This window comes from Neovison vison, chromosome 13 (assembly GCF_020171115.1).
Source record: "Neovison vison isolate M4711 chromosome 13, ASM_NN_V1, whole genome shotgun sequence".
NCBI classification, from domain to species: domain Eukaryota; kingdom Metazoa; phylum Chordata; class Mammalia; order Carnivora; family Mustelidae; genus Neogale; species Neogale vison.
Window position 1 is genome coordinate 36,245,879 of NC_058103.1, and position 19,819 is coordinate 36,265,697.

General features: G+C 44.4%; 2 protein-coding genes across 2 annotated transcripts in view; both read right to left on the reverse strand.

Moving 5' to 3' along the window:
* The window catches only part of PPP1R36 (protein phosphatase 1 regulatory subunit 36), a 29,629-nt gene extending 18,965 nt beyond the window's left edge, over nt 1-10,664 (reverse strand). Inside the window, exons 1-2 of the mRNA XM_044230624.1 lie at nt 10,524-10,664; nt 9,660-9,724 (exon numbers count right to left, since the gene is read on the reverse strand). Coding sequence (XP_044086559.1) covers nt 9,660-9,724; nt 10,524-10,616 — 158 coding nt within the window. The 5' untranslated portion in view covers nt 10,617-10,664. The remainder of the gene's footprint in view (nt 1-9,659; nt 9,725-10,523) is intronic.
* A 5,690-nt stretch (nt 10,665-16,354) lies between these two features.
* On the reverse strand, nt 16,355-19,142 carry HSPA2 (heat shock protein family A (Hsp70) member 2). Its single transcript, XM_044230626.1, has one exon. It carries the CDS (start codon nt 18,741-18,743, stop codon nt 16,836-16,838), a length of 1,908 nt encoding a protein of 635 aa, XP_044086561.1. The 5' UTR covers nt 18,744-19,142; the 3' UTR covers nt 16,355-16,835.
* Between the last annotated feature and the right edge of the window lie 677 nt (nt 19,143-19,819).

The window sequence follows — 19,819 nt, forward strand, 5'->3', positions numbered from 1 at the left end:
CTGAGGCCATACTCCGTCACACTTTGCTCCGACAGGAAAAGAAGATGGCGTCTGTTCAAGTCCACACATAGCCTCTTGGGAATATCAGCAAATGCTTAATAGAAAAACCAAGAAAAACATTTTGAAGACCATCAAAATGTGGTTCCTGCCTTTACAGAGAGTACATTTTCTGGGAGAATTGGGGTGTCTACCAAATACATTGGTTTGGAAGCCCACTATGGATCATGATTTTCACGTTTCTGTCTGAAACAATGCCAGAATGATAACACGACCCAGAAGTTTAATCTGCCCACAGTTTCATGTCTCTCAGCTAAGCTTAAGTGCAAGTGCAGTAACAGAAGCACATTCCCCCAGACTTTACTCATTCTCTAAAGATGGATATGAATCATGTCTACTCTCTTCTTCTCCTTGTCAACACAACAGTTTTGTGATTTTAACAGTTGGTTGGGTGGGTTTTTTTGGTTTTTTTTTTGACACAACAGTTTTGAAACAACTTTCTTTGAAAATTTTCTGGGATTGATGTTACTCACAAAGTAATCATTTTAGAGAAATACTTTCCTGTGGGCATAATAAAGCTAATCAGTTTGCCTCTTTCTTCCCCCAGGAGTTTTTGCCAACCTCCTAGCAGTATTCAGATTGCAGAATAGCTTAGCTCCCAAAAGCATGTACATCGTGTCACCACAAGGGAATGACCTTTTGCATTTTTCTCCTTTTTTTTTTTTTTTTTTTTTTAAAGATCATTGGCACCACATTGATCAGTGGATGATTTCTAAGCTTTTAATTCTGATGCTCCCCTTATCGCTGGTGCCCAAGGACTGGGTATTTAGTGGGGGAGGGTATGCCGAAATATTGAGGGGGTCGGTGGGGAAAAAAAAAGAAACAGATACATACCAAATGTTGGTGGAGACTACCACCAAAGAAAGACTGGGGGTTAGATGGCAGAGAGGTGAAATGGTGATGAAGAGGTCTATCATTTTCATTTTCATTTTATTTGACTTTCTATTAATAACAAGAATATATGGATTTATTTCCTGCATCACTAAGAAAAAGTTGACAGAGTTGACAGAGACACACAGAAAGCATTATATGGTTGATACATTATATTGACAGACTATTTGGATAGCCTTTAACAAAATAATCTCCCAAACATCTAGACTTCTTAAATTTTTTTAAAGTAGGCTCCAATGCAGGGCTCAAACTCACAACCTGAGACCAAAACCAGAGCTGAGATTAAGAGTCATATGCTTAAATGACTGAGCCACCCATACGCCCCCCAGATATTTTCTAATGGCTCTCTGAAGATTCCTTTACATAGCCATCCTAAATAAGAACACAAAGTTGTTTTCACATTTCTCCTTGTATCATCAAACCCTTTTGGCCACTTACAAGCCACTGGCTATTAACGTTCCTACCCCAGGCTAAGGAAGTCACAGGACACCAGCTCTCCCAGGATTTCTCTTCTCTAGAAGACAAGATAGATACACCCAATCTCAGTGACTGTCAACTGAAATTGCTGTCTCCTATCCTTTTTTCAGTCCTATTCCTATAATTCAAAGTGTCTTGCCCTATTTGCCTGAGATGATCTGAGATGAGAGAGCCTTAAAATAAGACACTGAGTGCCTGGCCTTCGCCAGTAGTCTGACATTTACTGCTAAGCTTCTAGTCCTTATTCTCTGAACTTCGGACATGACTTCTCTACTTCACACTTGTTTGAGTGGCTCTTCCCTTGAGTCAAGTTCGCCTGGTGTCAAGTTCACCTTGAGTCTCTAGCTCGCCTGGTGAGGATTCCTCCCTGTGAGTGCTCCGCCGTAGCTCTACGGGCAGACCCCACTCACAGTGCATCTGAAATCACTAGAAAGTGTCACTAGTAATAACAGAAAGTTGTCCTTAAAATCATACCTCTGATTGGCTCCCAACTGTAGTCTGAGCTCGTTCTGTGCCCTCATGGGGTCTCCGCTGTCTCCCCCTCCATCTGGCAACCCATTTAGAATCTGGGCCTTTCTAGGACCACATTTTGTTACATTCCCAGTATTACAATACAATCATGTCGTTTCCCTTTGCCCTGAAATAAATGAGGGGAAAGAATCGTATTTTCCCCTAGAACCCATCACTAAAATGCAGAAGGCTGGACCATTCTTGGCTTCCACACAAGTTAGAGCTCCTCAATGGTTATTAAAGTCTCCTCTCAGACCATGAGGAAAGACAAGAGGAGTTCGGGACTTCTGGCAGTAGTTTCCTGAACTGTATCCTCAGGGGAGTCAACGACCTTGGCAAAGACTCAGGAGGGCTCCTGGTTCTCTCCCAGCTGTGAGGAGGGGCTTTTCTTAAAACAAGAAAGGGTAGGACAGCTGACACTGTGTCAGGGGGAAGCCTGCCTCATGAGCCAACCCAGAGGTGGCCTTTGAAGAAAGATATTCCCTCTTTAACAAATAAGAATTGTGCATGCGTGCTGATGGATATCCAACACCCTCATTTACTCCTCAAAAAAGCATTATTATTCCATTTCATGGATAAGAAAACTGATCATCAGCAAGGCTAAGCAACTTGACAACCTAGTCAGTGAGAGACCTGGGATTTGAACCCAGGTTTTCCTTTAAACTACCCTTCAAAGTCTCTTCCTTAATTGCCTATTAAGAAATAATGACGATCCTTTCCCACCCATTATTGTGTGTTCATTCCTGTGTGGAGGTCATGGGTATCTTGCATTCTGATACAGTTATCCCTCTCAGGCTATAATCTGCAAATGTAAGGCAAGATCCACCTGTGACGCAAGGAGCTAGGTCCTCTATGAAGGGTAGGAGTTCCAAGGTCACTCATTCAGGAAAGATGCCAAGACCTGCAGGTTAGGAAGAGGAAAGGGATCATCTTCTCTGAACTCGAGAACACCTACAAGACTGCGAACTCCCATTTGCTAGTGGGTGTAAATGACAGGCTACCCCATGTGGAAAGGACGAAAATCCCAGACAGGTTTCCCAGGGTCTGAAATTGACAGGTTAAAAACCGAATGCCCTTGAGATCAAGCTTTTGCTTTGTGAAAGCCAATTATTTGGATTCGTAACACTTCAAATTTTCTCCCCCACTGCTGACTGTTCTTTCTTTAGTCTCCTCCTAAAGCTCCTTTTCCTGGACATGTTCCCTAAATGAGAGCCTTTCTCAGGGTTCCATCTGGTTCCTCTTCTCACTTTCTCTGAGTGATTTCATTTACTCCACTAACGTCGGTAACTGACAACTTTATAGTGAAGGTCCAATTCTTTCTGCAGACTTATAAAATGATACATCTGCCTACTGGACACCTTCCCTTGGCCATCCTACAGGCACCTCAAACTCAGTATGTCCAACACTGAATTCATTCTGCTTTAACCTGTACTTCTTTTCCTTTCTTTCTTTCTTTCTTTTTTTTTTTTTAAGATTTTATTTATTTATTTATTTGACAGAAAGAGAGATCACAAGTAGGCAGAGCAGCAGGCAGGTGGGGGTGGCGCGGGGGGTTGCGGGGAGCAGGCTCCCTGCTAAGCAAAGAGCCTGATGCAGGACTTGATCCCAGAACCCTGAGATCATGATCTGAGCCAAAGACAGAGGCCTAACCTACTTAGCCACCCAGGCACCCCTCAGTGGGGAGTTTCTTAAGATTCTCTCACCCTCTCCTTCTGCCCCTCCCACACACACACACACTCTCTAAAGTAAATTTTTTTTTTAAAGATTATTTATTTGACAGAGAGATCACAAGTAGGCAGAGAGGCAGGCAGAGAAGCAGGCTCCCTACTGAGCAGAGAGCCCGATGTAGGCTCGATCCCAGGACCCTGGGATCATGACCTGAGCTGAAGGCAGAGACTTTAACCCACTGAGCCACCCAGGCGCCCCATCCTCTTATTTTCAAAGGCCTATGTGTCTCAGGGTTTTTTTCTCTGACTCTCCTAATTATTCTTCCTCTTTGCTAGCTCCTCTTTCTTTGCCTGTCCACTATTCCTGGGAGCCACGTGAAAATACCCATGAAAACTTTAAGATCTTTACACTTGATTAAGAGACATATCAAACCAATTACAATGTATGGAAATTATCTGGATCCTGATTGGAAGAAACTTATAAAACACTGGATAACAGCAGATACCTGAGTACAAATTCAATATATGATGCTATAAAGAAATTACCATTTATATTTGTAATTACGTAAACAGTTTTTTTTGAGAGCATTTATTTTTTTTAGATACATATTGAGATATTTATAATGAAATGATATGATGTCTGGGATTTGCTTAAAAATAATCAAGGGGTAGAGCAGATGGGGTGTGGATGAAGTTGACCTTAATTTGGTGACTGTTGATGCTATGTCAAGAGAATGCTGGAATTCATTATATCATTCTCCTACTTTTGTGTATGCTTGAAATCTTCCAGTATAAAAAGTTTTAAATATTTACAATTATTTTAAAAACTTCAATAATGCTTTTAGGAAAAAAAACTAGCAAAAAACCAGACCTGCAAGGGTTTTAGATATTGGAATTATCAGTCACAGGATATAAAATAAATGTGACCAGTATGTTGAAGACAAATAAAAATAAGGTGGTAACCCTTAACACTGATGCACTGGTGCTTTTGCGGGTAGAACAATGGTGGAATCACTTTCAACTTTGTACATTTATGTATTTCTTTTCAATACATATGTACAACTTTGCAGTAAGAAAAAAGATACGGAAATGCAGAATGCAGTAAGTTAAAAGCATGTGTGTGTTTGTGTATACATATATATAAGATTTAGAAGGCTATAGAATAAAATATTAATATGTTAACAGTTACTTTGGGGGTGGAACTGCAAAGTTGTTTTTTTTTTTTTTTTAATTTTTCCTTACTGGTATTTTCTGATAAAGTAATATGACTTTTAAATGTTTTTTCAAAATTTTTAGAAGTACATATTTCCTAGGGTTCTGACCTTTGTCATTTCATACTACCTCTAATTCTAATCAGGTCTCTCTCATGAGGGCCAAACTCCTTCCTACTGACCTGGGAGTCCTATGGGCAGGCACCTCAAATTCTGCACATCTACAAAAGTCAACCTGTTATCTTTCACCCCTTCCACAAACTTACTGACTCCCCCGCTGTCCTTATCTCAAGGGGCAATATCATCATCCAGTGATTGCGACATTTGTGCTTCCTTGTCCCCTCCTCTCACAGCCAGTCTCACCAACTACTCCCTCCTTCAGCAAGGCCAGATTTAACTCCCAGCACCCCTACAACAGTAGAGTCAAAGACCCTGTTCTCCTGCCAGTCTTCATCAGAGCCCTAGTCCCATCCCCCCTGGATCGATGCTTGTCTATCTCTCTAGTTTTTTGGGTTTGTTTTTAGATTTTCTTTTAATTTATTTGAGAGAGAGCGAGAGCACCCACAGAGGGAGAGGAAGAGGGAGAAGCTGACTCCCTGCTGAGCAAGGAGCCTGATTCCCCCAGGACCCTGAGATCATGACCTGAGCCGAAGGCAGCAGCTTAACCCACTGAGCCACCCAGGCACCCCTGTCCCCCTGGTTCTCATCTTGCCCCTCCCGGGCTACTGTGGGAGAGGCTTCTGGAGCACAGATGCAATCCCATCCTGTATGCTCAGTCAAGGTTCATGGAGCAAACTAAACAGAACCAGGTATGAGTGCAGTGACTGCACTTCCTCTGTGCAGGAAACAGGCCTTCCCTCTGTGCCTCCACTGCTCCCACCTCTACCACCGTCTCCTCTCAACCTCGGCTGCCTCTGCCCTGTACCATCACCAGCAACTGGGGTGGCATAAGTCTCTGAAACAGAGTTTATGGAAAAAAAAAAAAAAAGAGCATGTTCTGCTCATAAGTCCTCTCACATTTTAATTTGTGATGGAATATGCTGAGACTCCAAAAGGGAATCAGTACCTGCATTTCTATCAAATCCAAACACTAATTCTGCCCTAAAACATACAAAGGTCTGCTTTCCTCTTCCTTAGTACTGTCCCTAGCAGCAGGACTCCCAAGGGAATTCTGACAGTTTGAGACCTGCCATGATGAGCTGCTTAAACACAGAGCAGCTCCACGGCAAACGGCTGTCACCGACCCACTCTTCAAGGCACTCTTTTCCCTCTCTTTCCTAATGGCTGCATTTCGTGTACTCCACAGTCTGGCGTTTGCGTGTTATTTGGTTTGGTTTGGTTTTCTGCTTTTTAAAATTGCGCTATAATTTAACATGTAGTGAAGTACATGAATCTTAAGTGGCCAGTTTGATGAATTTTTTACTATGTACATACCCATGTAACCACCACCCAGATCAATAATATAGCCCATTTCCAGCACTAAACCCTCCCCCACCCCCTGCCAGTTGATAAGGTCCCAAAGGTAACCACTATTCTGACCTCTATCATCATAGCTCTTTTCTGCCTGTTATTTTAAACTTTTATATAAATGGAATTATAGATTTACATTTTTGTGTCTGGCCTTTCAACATCATGTCATATAATCTACCTTTTAAATAATACCATCACACATATATTCTCCAAAATTAGTGGAAATCAATCAAGCCATTTTTTTTTAAACAGGGTTTTTTAAAGATTTTATTTATTTATTTGACAGAGAGAGAGAGATCACAAGTAGGCAGAGAGGCAGGTGCGGGCGGGGGAGGGGCGGGGGGGGAGCAGGCTCCCTGCTGAGCAGAGAGTCCGATGGGGAGCTCGATCCCAGGACCCTAGGATCATGACCTGAGCTGAAGGCAGAGGCCTCAACCCACTGAGCCACCCAAGTGCCCCAATCAAGTCTTTTTTTTTTTTTTTAAGATTTATTTATTCATTTATTTGACAGAGAGAGAGATCACAAGTAGATGGAGAGGCAGGCAGAGAGAGAGAGAGAGAAGCAGGCCCCCTGCTGAGCAGAGAGCCCGATGTGGGACTCGATCCCAGGACCCTGAGATCATGACCCAAGCCGAAGGCAGCGGCTTAACCCACTGAGCCACCCAGGCGCCCAAGCCATTTTAAAAGAATAATTTGGTAATAAGCCAAAAGAAACTAATGAGTATTTTATAAGTAAGAAAGTCAGTATGAAATTAAAAATCTGTAAATTTATTGGTAGGGTTGTACAGGAAACAGTGACACTTGGGGTGGGTTATCATTAAATTAGCACTGAAAATTAGTTTGAAAAATGCTGCAAATTAATTTCATTTACAAAGGTCAGTAAGTAAAAAGCATAGTCCAACTTTCACCATTAGAAGAGAGAATTGAGGGGCACCGGGTGGCTTAGTCGATTAAGCATCCAACTCTTCATTTTGGCTCAGGTCATGATCTCAGGGTTGTGAGATCGAGCCCTGCATGGGCTGTGCTGGACATGGAGCCTGCCTGAGATTCTCCCTCTCCCTCTCCCCCTTGCCACACATGCCTGCTTTCTCTCTCTCTCTCTCTCAAAAACAAAAACAAAAAAGAGAGAGAGGGATGGAGGATTGAGATAGTCTTTAAATATACATGAAGACTGAGAAATGAAAAGGTTGGCACTTATAATTTATATCCATATTTTCTGGTATTTTAACATCTATTTAACTTATACTTTGACTCCTGTGATTATCTTGGCTGTCTAATCCCAAAGCTCTTCCTGTCTTTCTCACTGTTGATCTCACATTCACTGAATGTGACCTTTCAGGAGCTACACAACAGAATTTTCTGTGACACATCTGCAAACAAAAAACTGAAATGAATCACCACTTTGGAAATGACAAACTACTCAGAAACACTGAAACACGTATTCTATGAAATATAAACTTTTGATTTTGACCCTAACGTAATGCTTAGCCTTTAAACTGTTTGACAATTAAGATTATTACATTTATAATATAACTAAGAAGTACATCTGCTTAGCCTCTCCTGATCTCCAGCGCCTATTTATCCAACAGCCTAAGAGACCATTTGGGAACACGTCACAGTTAACCTTAAACACATCACCAGTTCTGTTATTCTGTATACTAATAAAGGGCAACCCCAGCCATCCAATCACCAGAGCCGGACACTGGGAATCAGCATGAGCACCTCTTTTCTCCCTCTCCCTTCACATCTTATCAATTCTATCCAAAATCATGTCAGTTCCACCTCTGACGTATTTCTTAGTCCTGCACCTTTCTCTCTGTTCCTCCAAATACAAGACTTCATTTCGACTCATGCTTTTGTCCTGTATAGCTATCTGTAATCCTCCCACAACTAGTTTTTTAAGTGGATCCCTGCCTATGGCCTTCCTCTACTTGAATCTAGTTGGTTTATTGAAATATTCAGTAAACATCTAGCGAGGGTGTACTCTGCAAAGTTTTGTTTTGTAAACAGCTCCTGGTGACACAAAGATGAGTAAGACAGTTCCTGCCACTGAGGGGCTTATGGTCTATAGGAGGAAGACAGTGTATCTGTGGTGGGAAGGGCTTTGGCATCAGACAAACCTGGTGCAAAATGTCAGTTTTGGTACTTACTGGCTGACTTTGGGTCGATCACTTAATTTCCCTGAGCCTTGTTTCTTCATCTATAAAATGGAGGTATTAATTCTCACTTTCCACAGCTATTTAAGAACCACAAAACATGCAAATTTCTGGCACATGCTAGGTACACAGCAGACAGTGGCTAGTATTGTTTAGTTATGCACTTTTTTCATTTTTTAAAGATTTTATTTATTTATTTGAGAGAGAGAGACAGAGATAGCAACAGAGAGCACAAGCCAGGAAGAAAGGGAGAAACAGGCTCTCTAACAAGCAGGGGGCCCAATGCAGGGCTCAATGCAGGGGCTCAATATGGGACTCCATCCCAGGACCCCATCCCAGGACCCTGGGATCATAACTTGACTCTCAACCAGACTCTCATAACCAGACTCTCAACCGACTAAGCCACCCACACATCCCAGGTTACTCACTTTTTCATAGAGTCAGTATTTTCTCAATGGAGATTAAAATCAGTTTTTTCTAATTTAATAATTTTCCCTTGGAGAATTAACTGTCTATTGCACAGCAAGTATAGTACAGTCTCATTAATGTAAAACTGTATTTCTGTAACTCCAAGAGGCAATTTTATAAAGTAGTTAAGAATGTGGGCTCTTGGGACACCTGGATGGCTCAGCCCATTAAGCATTTGCCTTCTTCAGCTATGGTTGTAATCCCAGGGTACTGGGATGGAGCCCGATGGGCTCCCTGCTCTGCACAGTGTCTACTTCTCTCTCTCCCTCTGTCCCTCCCCACTGCTCGTGCTCTCTCTCAAATATCTAAAGCCTTAAAAAAAAAAAAAAAATATATATATATATATATATATATATACACACACATATATGGACTCTGAGTTAAACAGACCTAGATTTTAATCATCTTAGTCACCTGAGAGCTGTGTGATTTGGCCAAGTCACTTAGTTTTCTTTAAATTGTTTAACCCTTTGAGTTCAGTTTCTTCATCTGTAAAAGTGGATGAACACACAGCTTTTTCAAAGGGTAGGCAAACTGATTAGCACAGTGTGGGTACACAGGAAGCAGTTGATATATGTTATCAGAAAGTGGTACCTGGAAGGCTGCTCCCCAAAATGGGTTTCTTTAGATGGTGGGATTTCAGCAGATTTTTATTTTGCTCATTATACTCCTGTGTATTGCTTGATGTTCTTTTTTACCCAAAGCACATGTAATTTTTATAAAAGCTATAATAAAGTTTTAATAAAATTTACCTTCTGAATTCAAGAGTTCTGGTTTCATCTTTCCAGTACCACATCCCCAGTCGCAATCCCAACTGCTATAAAATGAAACGTTGCAGCAAATATTAAAAATTCAGTTTACAGTACACACACGTCACAATGAACGTTTAACAATTCCCACTTGTTGCACTTTATTCAGTAAGGATGTAGAGTCTTCAAGTGTCGTAATGCGGGGGTTTTTTTGGTTTAACTGAAGCCAGGATTTTATCCTTTTTTGTGTTCAGGTGTAGTTTCAGTAGAAAAATGGAAGAGAAGGAGGAAGAGAAGGAAGGACATTTCAATTAGGCCGCACTAGTAGCCCAAGCCTCATCAGAGAGATTTTCTGATGAACTGGGTCTCAGACCGCAATAAACCGACACCCAGGGGGCCTCGCCGGGGAAGAGGAGATACGACTCGCCGGCAGAGGAGCGCGCTCTAACACCAACCCCGCCCTCCAGGGGACGTAGGCTAAGGACAAGCTTACCCTTTCAGCAGTGGGAGCTACCAAGCCGCCAGCCTCTTGCAGGCCGGGGATCGCACCCGGGGCGGGCCGGCTTTCCCGCGGGAGGGATATGGACTTTACAGCCAACCAATTCGAGGTGCTGAGGCGGAACTTTCATAAACATCCAAATACCTCGGTAGGGAGCCAGAACTCAGTCTGACCTTTGGCTGATTACATCTCTCTACGTCTCGGTTTTGTAGGCAAATTAGGCCACGTCCATCGGAGTGCCGCTCGTCTCGGGGACTGAGGGCAGGGCGGCGGCAGGGGGAGCCGCCGCGGGAGCCAAGGGCCGGGGACCGGACGGCGGGGCAGGCGTGCCCCGGCCTCGGGGTGGCAGCGACCAAGGCCGTACTCACCTCCGGCAGGGAAGCGGTCGGCCGGTCCCACCGCCTTCTCCGGGAGTAAAACTCCGGCACCGGATGCCTGTCCGCTCCCAGCCCCGCAAACATGGTCTCCCAGGGAACCGGCCGGCGCCGGCAACCGCGGCCCCAGGGCTGCCGCGGGGGGGAAGGGGGGGGGACCCTGCTTCCGCCGCGGGCGGTGCCGGCGGCGCTGGCTGGCGGGTGGGCGCGCTGGCGAACGGCTGGGCTGCGCACCCCGCGGCGGCAGACGGCTCCTCCCCGCTCCCAGGCCCTCCGGGTTCCGTCCCCCTGGACTACCTCCCGGGCCTGTAGGCGTCTGCAGAGTGAAGCTGCCCGGGGGTTATTTCTGTAGAAGTCGATTTTTCATGGCCTTCCCACCGTGAAGTAAACCACTTAACTGGTTTTTGTTCTAAATTGTAATAACAAGTTTCAGTTCCATAGGGAAGATCCCTTTATCCCAAAATATAATAGCGCTAAATTAATTTCAAATCCTGGTTGGGATTAGGTAGGTGGTGGGGAGGGGTTGGGTCGGTGGAGGTTTAGGGGAGGATGCGTGGGGAAAAAAAAGTTTTCGTAACTTGGTTCTGCTGCATAACTTAGATGTGTTACTCAGGGCAAGACTACTTTGATCTCATGAAGATACCTAAATCAGGAGTTATGAGGTTTTTAAGGAGTAATGTGTGTAAAGCACCACCCTAAAGTACTCAAAATTAGTGTTGCTTAAAGCAAAGAAACTTGCTTTGTGTCAATGAGTATTCCATTATATTTTTACATTTATGCTTTTCACTTTTCAAATCCTTTGAATTTCTTGCAACTGACTTTCCTTGTCTTTTTCCAACACTGATGTCAGCAATGCTAGATAACACTGCATGATTGAGAATGCCTGATATATTTTGCCTTTGTTATCCCCACAGCTTAGTTAAGAGAAGCTCAGTAAATATTAACTATATTCCCATCAATTTTAAAAAGATGGCAATAGCCATCTGGCTGCTTCCCCTCTCGGCACCCCCCCCCACTACCTAGTAACAAACAATCACTGGTTACAGTAATATTAAACATCCCCTGGATTCATGTTCCACTCAGCCGACTGCTGTTCAGATGTATGGAAGCCCACCTATATACACTGGCAGTGGGACTTTGAGGCTGTGGCCTCAGGACTGACTTATTACATGAGATGACTCACTCGAAATAGGAGTTAAAAACATTTCAGTCACCAAGAGTTTTTCACCTCACAATGTATGTAACTTGGGGTGAGGAGGACAGGGGAAATTATGAGCTAACACTCCATAAAGACCTGAGAAACACCAAGGACTTCAGAACGAATCCATTTACCTCACCACCAATGTCCGGAAGACCACACTTCAACTTCTTCAGTTTATCCCAGTGAGTGAAGAAATGCTAATAGAAAACCAAAGATCTTTTCTACTTCACCATTGTTGTCTAATGTACAAAACTAAGAAAGTAAGAGATGAGAATTGAAAACAGTAATCTACATAAAAGTTACAGGACAAGTTATTCCACCTGTGCTAGAGGGACATAATATTTATAGGAAAACTTTGGTAGCTCTCAAGGGGCCATCTTATACTATTGTTACCAGACCCTAACAAAAAAGGGAATAAAAAAGATTGTTTTTATGGCTCTAAGTCATTATTTATTTAAAAAGTGACCTATTCGTTTCTTGAGATTTTTTACCAGTTAGTTTGGATGACATCAGAATCTCATCATCTAAAATGGAAATTAAATTTTCCCTTTAAGAAAACAATTCATGATGTTGTAAAGTAGGGATAAAGGTACTGTCTAAATATTTAATTTCAAGTGTCCTGTAAGATTTTTTTTTTTTTTTTTTTTTGCCTAAGAGAAACTTCTCAAGATCATATAACTAAGAGCATGTGACATAAAACTAAGTTGCTGGTCTCAGATTTTAGGCCCAAGACATTAACTGAATATAATGTATGTTTATACTATGAAAACAGACTTTCAAAGTATTATAATTCTACCTTTAAAAAATAACATACTAAGAAAATGGCAATGTCAGTATTTGAATTATCAACTCCTTTTATCTAATCCCCACCTAATTATACTGAAAGAGGAAAGAGCCCAAGACTTCTTGGTTTGTTCTTTTTTTTTCTTAAAGATTTTATTTATTTGACAGATGGAGATCACAAGTAGGCAGAGAGGCAGGCAGAGAGGAGGAAGCAGACTCCCTGCTGAGCAGAGAGGCCAATGGGGGGCTCCATCCCAGGACCCTGGGATCATGACCTGAGCTGAAGGCAGAGGCTTCAACCCACTGAGCCACCCAGGCACCCCTGATTTGTTTGTTCTAGAGGAAGGTCATATCAACACTATCACCCTATTAAATTTCAGCACTGCATATACCCTAAAGTATTCCAAGGGCTATCTCTAAAGATCCATAATTTTTAAGGAATGTATAATTTTTCTGTATCTAATTGCAGTGGTTAAGGATAATCCTTCAAAACTCATTCCTGTTTAGACATTATACAGAAGCAATTGAATATGCCTGTTGTTCCTTAACCGCAACTGACTTGTGATATATGGATTTGCGATTCTTTAAAACTTCAATTCCAGTATTCAAAAGCAAAGGGAACATGCCTCACAGCACAACTTTTATAAACTACATTCAATTCATAGGTAAAGAAATTCTCATTAAGTCTCCTTGACATGTTGTGCAGGTGATACATTAAGTATCCAATTATTCATGCTAAATTTAAAGATATGAACAGCATTAATATCTCCTCATGGACAAATGTTAATGAATTACCACTATATACATCAAACTAATACCATCAAAAATTTAGAGTAAGCTTGTTTTGAAATTTCATGCATCTCAAATACTATGAACAACCGGTTAGGTCTTATTTTGGCAGATACTTGGATTTATTGCCTTAAAACAGACAACTATATTAGACATGTAGGTAAAATTTAAGTGCCCATTCTGAAAAATGTCCTTTTCTAATCCCTTAGCAATCTGTATGTATTGGGTTAGCTTTAGTCCAGACCACTAGGCCCTAGTATAACATTACTTTCAAGTTCAAGTGATGTTAATTATTCCTTAAGCGGTAATTTAGCCTCATCCTAGTATCAAGTACTTTTTCCATTGTCATTTGACTACGTCTGATCTAACATCTGTTAAGGAGTTCCCAGGAGTTATCCGATTACCAGTTTCAACTGACCCCTGGAAACACTGAATGGCTACTTTGGTGGCCTTATCTTCACAAAATTCAGATCTAAATTTGAGAAGACAAAATTAAATTAAAAACACTCAACAAGGCCAGGAGTTTTACAAATTAGTTTTCAGAATAACAGAAAATGAAGTATCTACATAAATTGATATTCCTGTTATAGCAAGTTACCAGAGGCCAGGTCATAGGATAGTCGAAGAAACTACCAGTGGTCATTTTTCTGAGTTTAGAAACTAATCTCTTCTGAACAAAGGTCTAAAATGAATCATACTAATACCAAATTGCACCTGCAGAAAGATTCCATTACATTTTGAAGTTAGAGCAAGAAATAAACACTTTTCAACAAATAAAGGACTAATAAAAGGTTACTAGAATGAGCATTGTCTTGGTAAAAATTCATGTTAGGGGCGCCTGGGTGGCTCAGTGGGTTAAGCCTCTGCCTTCAGCTCAGATCATGATCCCAGAGTTCTGGGATCGAGTCCCGCATTGGGCTCTCTGCTCAGCAGGGAGCCTGCTTCCTCCTCTTTCTCTGCCTGTTTCTCTGCCTACTTGTGATCTCTGTCAAATAAATAAATAAAATGTTAAAAAAAATTCATCACTCTAAAGCTAGTATTCATTGGATTCTGTTAATACTAAGGTAGTTTGGGGCGCCTGGGTGGCTCAGTGGGTTAAGCCGCTGCCTTCGGCTCAGGTCATGATCTCAGGGTCCTGGGATCGAGTCCCGCATCGGGCTCTCTGCTCAGCAGGGAGCCTGCTTCCCTCTCTCTCTCTCTCTGCCTGCCTCTCTGCCTACTTGTGATTTCTCTCTGTCAAATAAATAAATAAAATCTTAAAAAAAATTTAAAAAAAAATACTAAGGTAGTTTGTCAAGTATTTATGTGACATTAATTTATGTTAATTAAACAACCTTAATGATTCCTTGCTGGAAACTTTCTACCAAAGTGGCACTAGCACCAAAAAAATGGAGTTACCATTAGCTTTTCAGAGTGTAAAGAGCAATTACCTTAAAACTTTAAGTTTTGGAACGATTCAAAATTGCCTTTTTATCTCACTCCCACCTACCCAAATGACCCTGCTTAAAAAATAAAATACTTATGTATATAAAAGTCAGCTCTTGTGTGAGAGGGTCATTATACAACTCAGTATTTTTAGGCTAATTTGTTCTCTAGTTTGTTTTTTTTTTAAAGATTTATTTATTTATTTGACAGAGAGAGATCACAAGTAGGCAGAGAGGCAGGCAGAGAGAGAGGAGGAAGCAGGCTCCCTGCTGAGCAGAGAGCCCGATTCAGGACTCGATCCCAGGACCCTGAGATCATGACCTGAGCCGAAGGCAGCAGCTTAACCCACTGAGCCACCCAGGCGCCCCCCTGTTCTCTAGTTTTTATATCATTTCAAAAATTAATGTCTGCATGATACAGAAAGGTCCACTACTAAAAACATAGCATCTATAATGCACTGTTACCTTATGAACAACATGAAGCACATCTACATTGAATAGAGGTATCAAAATGTCCATATGTGGTGAAAACATTAGGCTAAGATGCATTTTCCAATTAGCTTTACTGAATTTCTCCCAAGTTCCCCTTAAATAAATCAGATCAAAGTAGAAATGTCATTCCACTAAAAAATACGAATAGGAACCCCTTCTCCTAAGGATGTGCATTTTAAAGCTTAAGCCCAGGACGTTCAACCCAAAAGTTTCCAGTATTCTTATCTGTTACAATTTCAAATCAGATACACAGGAAAATGGACAAGTTGTATATTACAAAATATTGGACTATCATGCAGTTTTGTCTTTTAGAAAAGATTATCTGGGGCACCTGGATGGCACAGTTGGTTAAGTGGCTGACTCCCGGTTTCAGCTCCTGTCTGGTCTCAGAGTGATGAGACTGAATCCCACATCCCACATAGGGCTCTGTTGTCTCGCCCTTCCCATTTGCCCCTCCTCCCCCCAAATAAATGTATCTTTAAAACAAATATTTTAAAAATAAAAAGAAAAAAAATCTATTCTAGTGATTTAAGGCAAGTATTGCAAAAGCATTGTGATTCTCAAATCAGAAAAAAACAATCATTATCTCCCTTTATCCCCAAGTAATTGTAACTGTTGAAAACCTATCCTTATGGAATTTGGATAAGCTCAGAAGTTAAGCTGTTTCACTAGAGAATTAAAGTTAAAACAAGTTTGACTAAATTGGACTCTTAATATAAAGTGACTTTAAAGTTTGCCTTGCTGGCTCTTGTCGCAAGCACTGGCATGCCACAAAAAGCAATTTGTTTCATACTGCGTCAGGCTATTTATTATCAGAGGACAACTCCCGCCCCAGCCTTTGTTAGTTTAGAAAAAGAATCATTTCATACTTAACCCCAGAATACGGCTTGTATTTTGCTGGAATATTCAGGTGGATTTTCACTTGGAACACTTAAACCAAGGCTTAGGAGTCTGGTTTCTTTATTAAAAGGAGGAGGAAAGTTTACCCAGGTCTTCTCCTTTTAAAAGCTGTTGGCAATTCAAAGCAGGAAATCTCATCTGAGAATTAGACAAGACTGAGTTAGATACATTTCCTCTCATACTAATAACATGGGTAAAACTGTGAGAAGGGAAAATTGAAAACTCCAAGACTGTGATTTTGAGATCAATTTCAGCTTTACTTTAACTCTGTATTTATGCATTTGTTTGCAAAAAAAAAAAGCCTGTCCTTAACATAACTGCAATGTTCATTTTAGTTTTAAAGTAGTACATAAAAATAAACAATTCAAGCTTCTATATATTTTATTGTTACCAAGCTTCCGCAGAACGTATGTGCAAACTTCAAGTTTCCCAGCTCAAACAAATCTCCATGCACAAACTAAGCTACTCAAAAATGCTCAAGTCAGCAAACACCCAAAACGCATTAAAGAGAAACCTCAAATAATGGTTTTAAAAATCAAACTTTAGAACTAACCTTTTATAATTAAACTAAGTTGTTGCATCCTTCCTTTCCCATGCATACACCGAGTGAAAAGACTTCCAACAGATCTCATACTTGGCACAAAGGCATTTCAAAGAAACACAAACAAAAGAGAAAGAGAGAAAGGAAAAGAGGTTTACGCTGACTCGAGTGCAAGCTTAGTCCACTTCCTCGATGGTCGGTCCCCCGGAGGCTCCAGAACCGCCGCCGCCAGGGCCACCTTGGTAAAGTTTGCTGATGATGGGGTTGCACACTCTTTCAAGCTCTTTCTGCTTGTGTTCATACTCATCTTTCTCTGCCATCTGGTTTCGGTCGAGCCAGTTGATCACCTCCTGACACTTGTCGAGGATCTTGTTTTTGTCCTGCTCGCTAATCTTGCCCCTCAGTTTCTCGTCTTCCACCGTCTGCTTGATGTTGTAGGTATAGGACTCCACCGCGTTTTTGGCAGCGACCCGGTCGCGATTGGCCTCATCTTCCGACTTGTACCGCTCTGCCTCCTGGACCATCCGGTCAATGTCGTCCTTGCTCAGACGACCCTTGTCGTTGGTAATGGTGATTTTGTTTTCTTTACCGGTGCTCTTGTCGGCGGCGGTGACGTTAAGGATGCCATTGGCGTCGATATCGAAGGTGACCTCGATCTGAGGGACCCCGCGGGGCGCCGGGGGAATCCCGGTCAGGTCGAACTTGCCCAGCAGGTTATTGTCCTTGGTCATGGCCCGTTCGCCCTCATACACCTGCACCAGCACGCTGCTCTGGTTGTCCGAGTAGGTGGTGAAGGTCTGCGTCTGCTTGGTAGGGATCGTGGTGTTCCTCTTGATGAGTGGGGTCATGACGCCGCCAGCCGTCTCAATGCCCAGCGACAACGGGGTCACGTCGAGCAGCAGCAGGTCCTGCACGTTCTCTGACTTGTCTCCGATGAGGATGGCCGCCTGCACCGCAGCTCCGTAGGCCACCGCCTCGTCGGGGTTGATGCTCTTGTTCAGCTCCTTGCCGTTGAAGAAATCCTGCAACAGCTTCTGGATCTTGGGGATTCGGGTGGAGCCGCCCACCAGCACGATCTCCTGGATCTGGCCCTTGTCCAGCTTGGCGTCACGCAGCGCCTTCTCCACCGGCTCCAGGGTTCCGCGAAACAGGTCAGCGTTCAGCTCCTCGAAGCGGGCGCGGGTGATGGACGTGTAGAAGTCCACGCCCTCGTATAGCGAGTCGATCTCGATGCTCGCCTGCGTAGACGAACTCAAGGTGCGCTTGGCTCGCTCGCAGGCGGTGCGCAATCGGCGCACTGCGCGCTTGTTGGGCCCAATGTCCTTCTTGTGCTTGCGCTTGAACTCCTCCGCCAGGTGGCTCACCATGCGGTTGTCGAAATCCTCGCCGCCCAGGTGGGTGTCGCCGGCCGTGGACTTCACCTCGAAGATGCCGTCCTCGATGGTCAGGATGGACACGTCGAAGGTGCCGCCGCCCAGGTCAAAGATGAGCACGTTCTTCTCGCCGCCGGCGCAGCCCTTCTTGTCCAGGCCGTAGGCAATGGCCGCCGCGGTGGGCTCGTTGATGATGCGCAGCACGTTGAGGCCCGTGATGGTGCCCGCGTCCTTGGTGGCCTGGCGCTGCGAGTCATTGAAATAGGCCGGGACCGTGATGACCGCGCTCTGCACCTTGCCGCCCAGGTAGGCTTCGGCGATCTCCTTCATCTTAGTGAGGACCATGGAGGAGATCTCCTCTGGGAAGAAGGTCTTGATCTCTCCCTTGTATTCCACCTGCACCTTGGGCTTCCCTCCCTCGCTCACCACCCGGAACGGCCAGTGTTTCATGTCCGACTGCACCGTGGCGTCCTCGAACTTCCGTCCGATCAGCCTCTTGGCGTCGAAGATGGTGTTGGTGGGGTTCATGGCCACCTGGTTCTTGGCGGCGTCGCCGATGAGGCGCTCGGTGTCGGTGAAGGCCACGTAGCTGGGGGTGGTGCGGTTGCCCTGGTCGTTGGCGATGATCTCCACCTTGCCATGTTGGAAGACCCCCACGCACGAGTAGGTGGTGCCCAGGTCGATGCCGATAGCCGGGCCGCGGGCAGACATCCTGACTGAAAGATAGGCAGGCGACGTTAGGCGATAGCACCTAGGACCGAAAATCTGCGGCGTCAACTAACGGTCGCCTCGCACCAGACCCCGCGAGCGCCACCACTATCTCCCGCTCCCTTCGCTTGGCTCCCCGCTCTTATAGCCGCCTCCCTGCCGCCTTCTGGAAACTCCCGGAGCCAATCCGCTCCCAGGACAGCCCGCCACAGGCTTGCCTGGGTCGGAGTGACCCGCCCGTAGCCCAACAGATTTCTAGTTGGGTGAGGGGCGGGACCCCGGCTCGCGCTCAGAGGCGAAGGGCGGCCGTTATGCAAATGAGGGTCCCTTCAATTCTCCCCGGCAGCCTCTGACCACCCAGCCTCGCGCTCCGCCCGCAGCTAAGGGGCGTTAGGCTCGCGCCCCTCCGCCAGGTGTAAGCGCTCTAGCTCGATCTTTGCCTTTCCTAAGGCGGGATTCGTCAATGTCCTCTGGATTGGCAGAGCAGGCAACCAATGAGCAGCGCGGACTCCCAAGCGGGTGGGGAAGGAAGGGTTGGGGCGTGGTACAGGGAGGAGACGCGGAAGGGGGAGCTCGGAGAGGGGAATCACCTGAGCGGTTCGCTCAGTTCCTAAGGCCTTAAGTACGGTTCAAAGCCGAGTGTCCCAACTAACCTAGCACGCAGGGGCGGGGCAGCTCCTTTAGAGTTGGCTGCTCCGAGGAAATAGGGCCAGAGCCAGCTTTTTTCCCTCCGCCCGCACCCTGCCAATGGAAGGAGCTGGATGGAGTTGGCTTGGCCTGGGCGTGAGGGCGGCTCCCCCGCAGGCGGGGACAAAAAGAAATGCCTTTGAAGTTCCTGGTCGGCCTCCTGGAATTTTACTTAGCGTGCTTTGCTGCGTCTCTGTGGGTGTGAGCGCCTGATAAAAACTGCGTGGCGGGCGGGGACCACAGGAGCCCGGGGGAGCGCCCAGAGAGGCGGGAGGTTTTTCCGCGCCGCGCGGACGGCCTGCCAAATTGGAGACTGGGAAGCGACTGCGAGTCGTCCTCCCCGGGTTTAAACTTTCTCCACCTCGCTCTCCATTTCCCCGGCTTGTCCTGAC

Bases quoted from the DNA above. Each gene is read 5' to 3' on its own strand.
- HSPA2 (XM_044230626.1), bottom strand. From the start codon at position 18,743: ATGTCTGCCCGCGGCCCGGCTATCGGCATCGACCTGGGCACCACCTAC.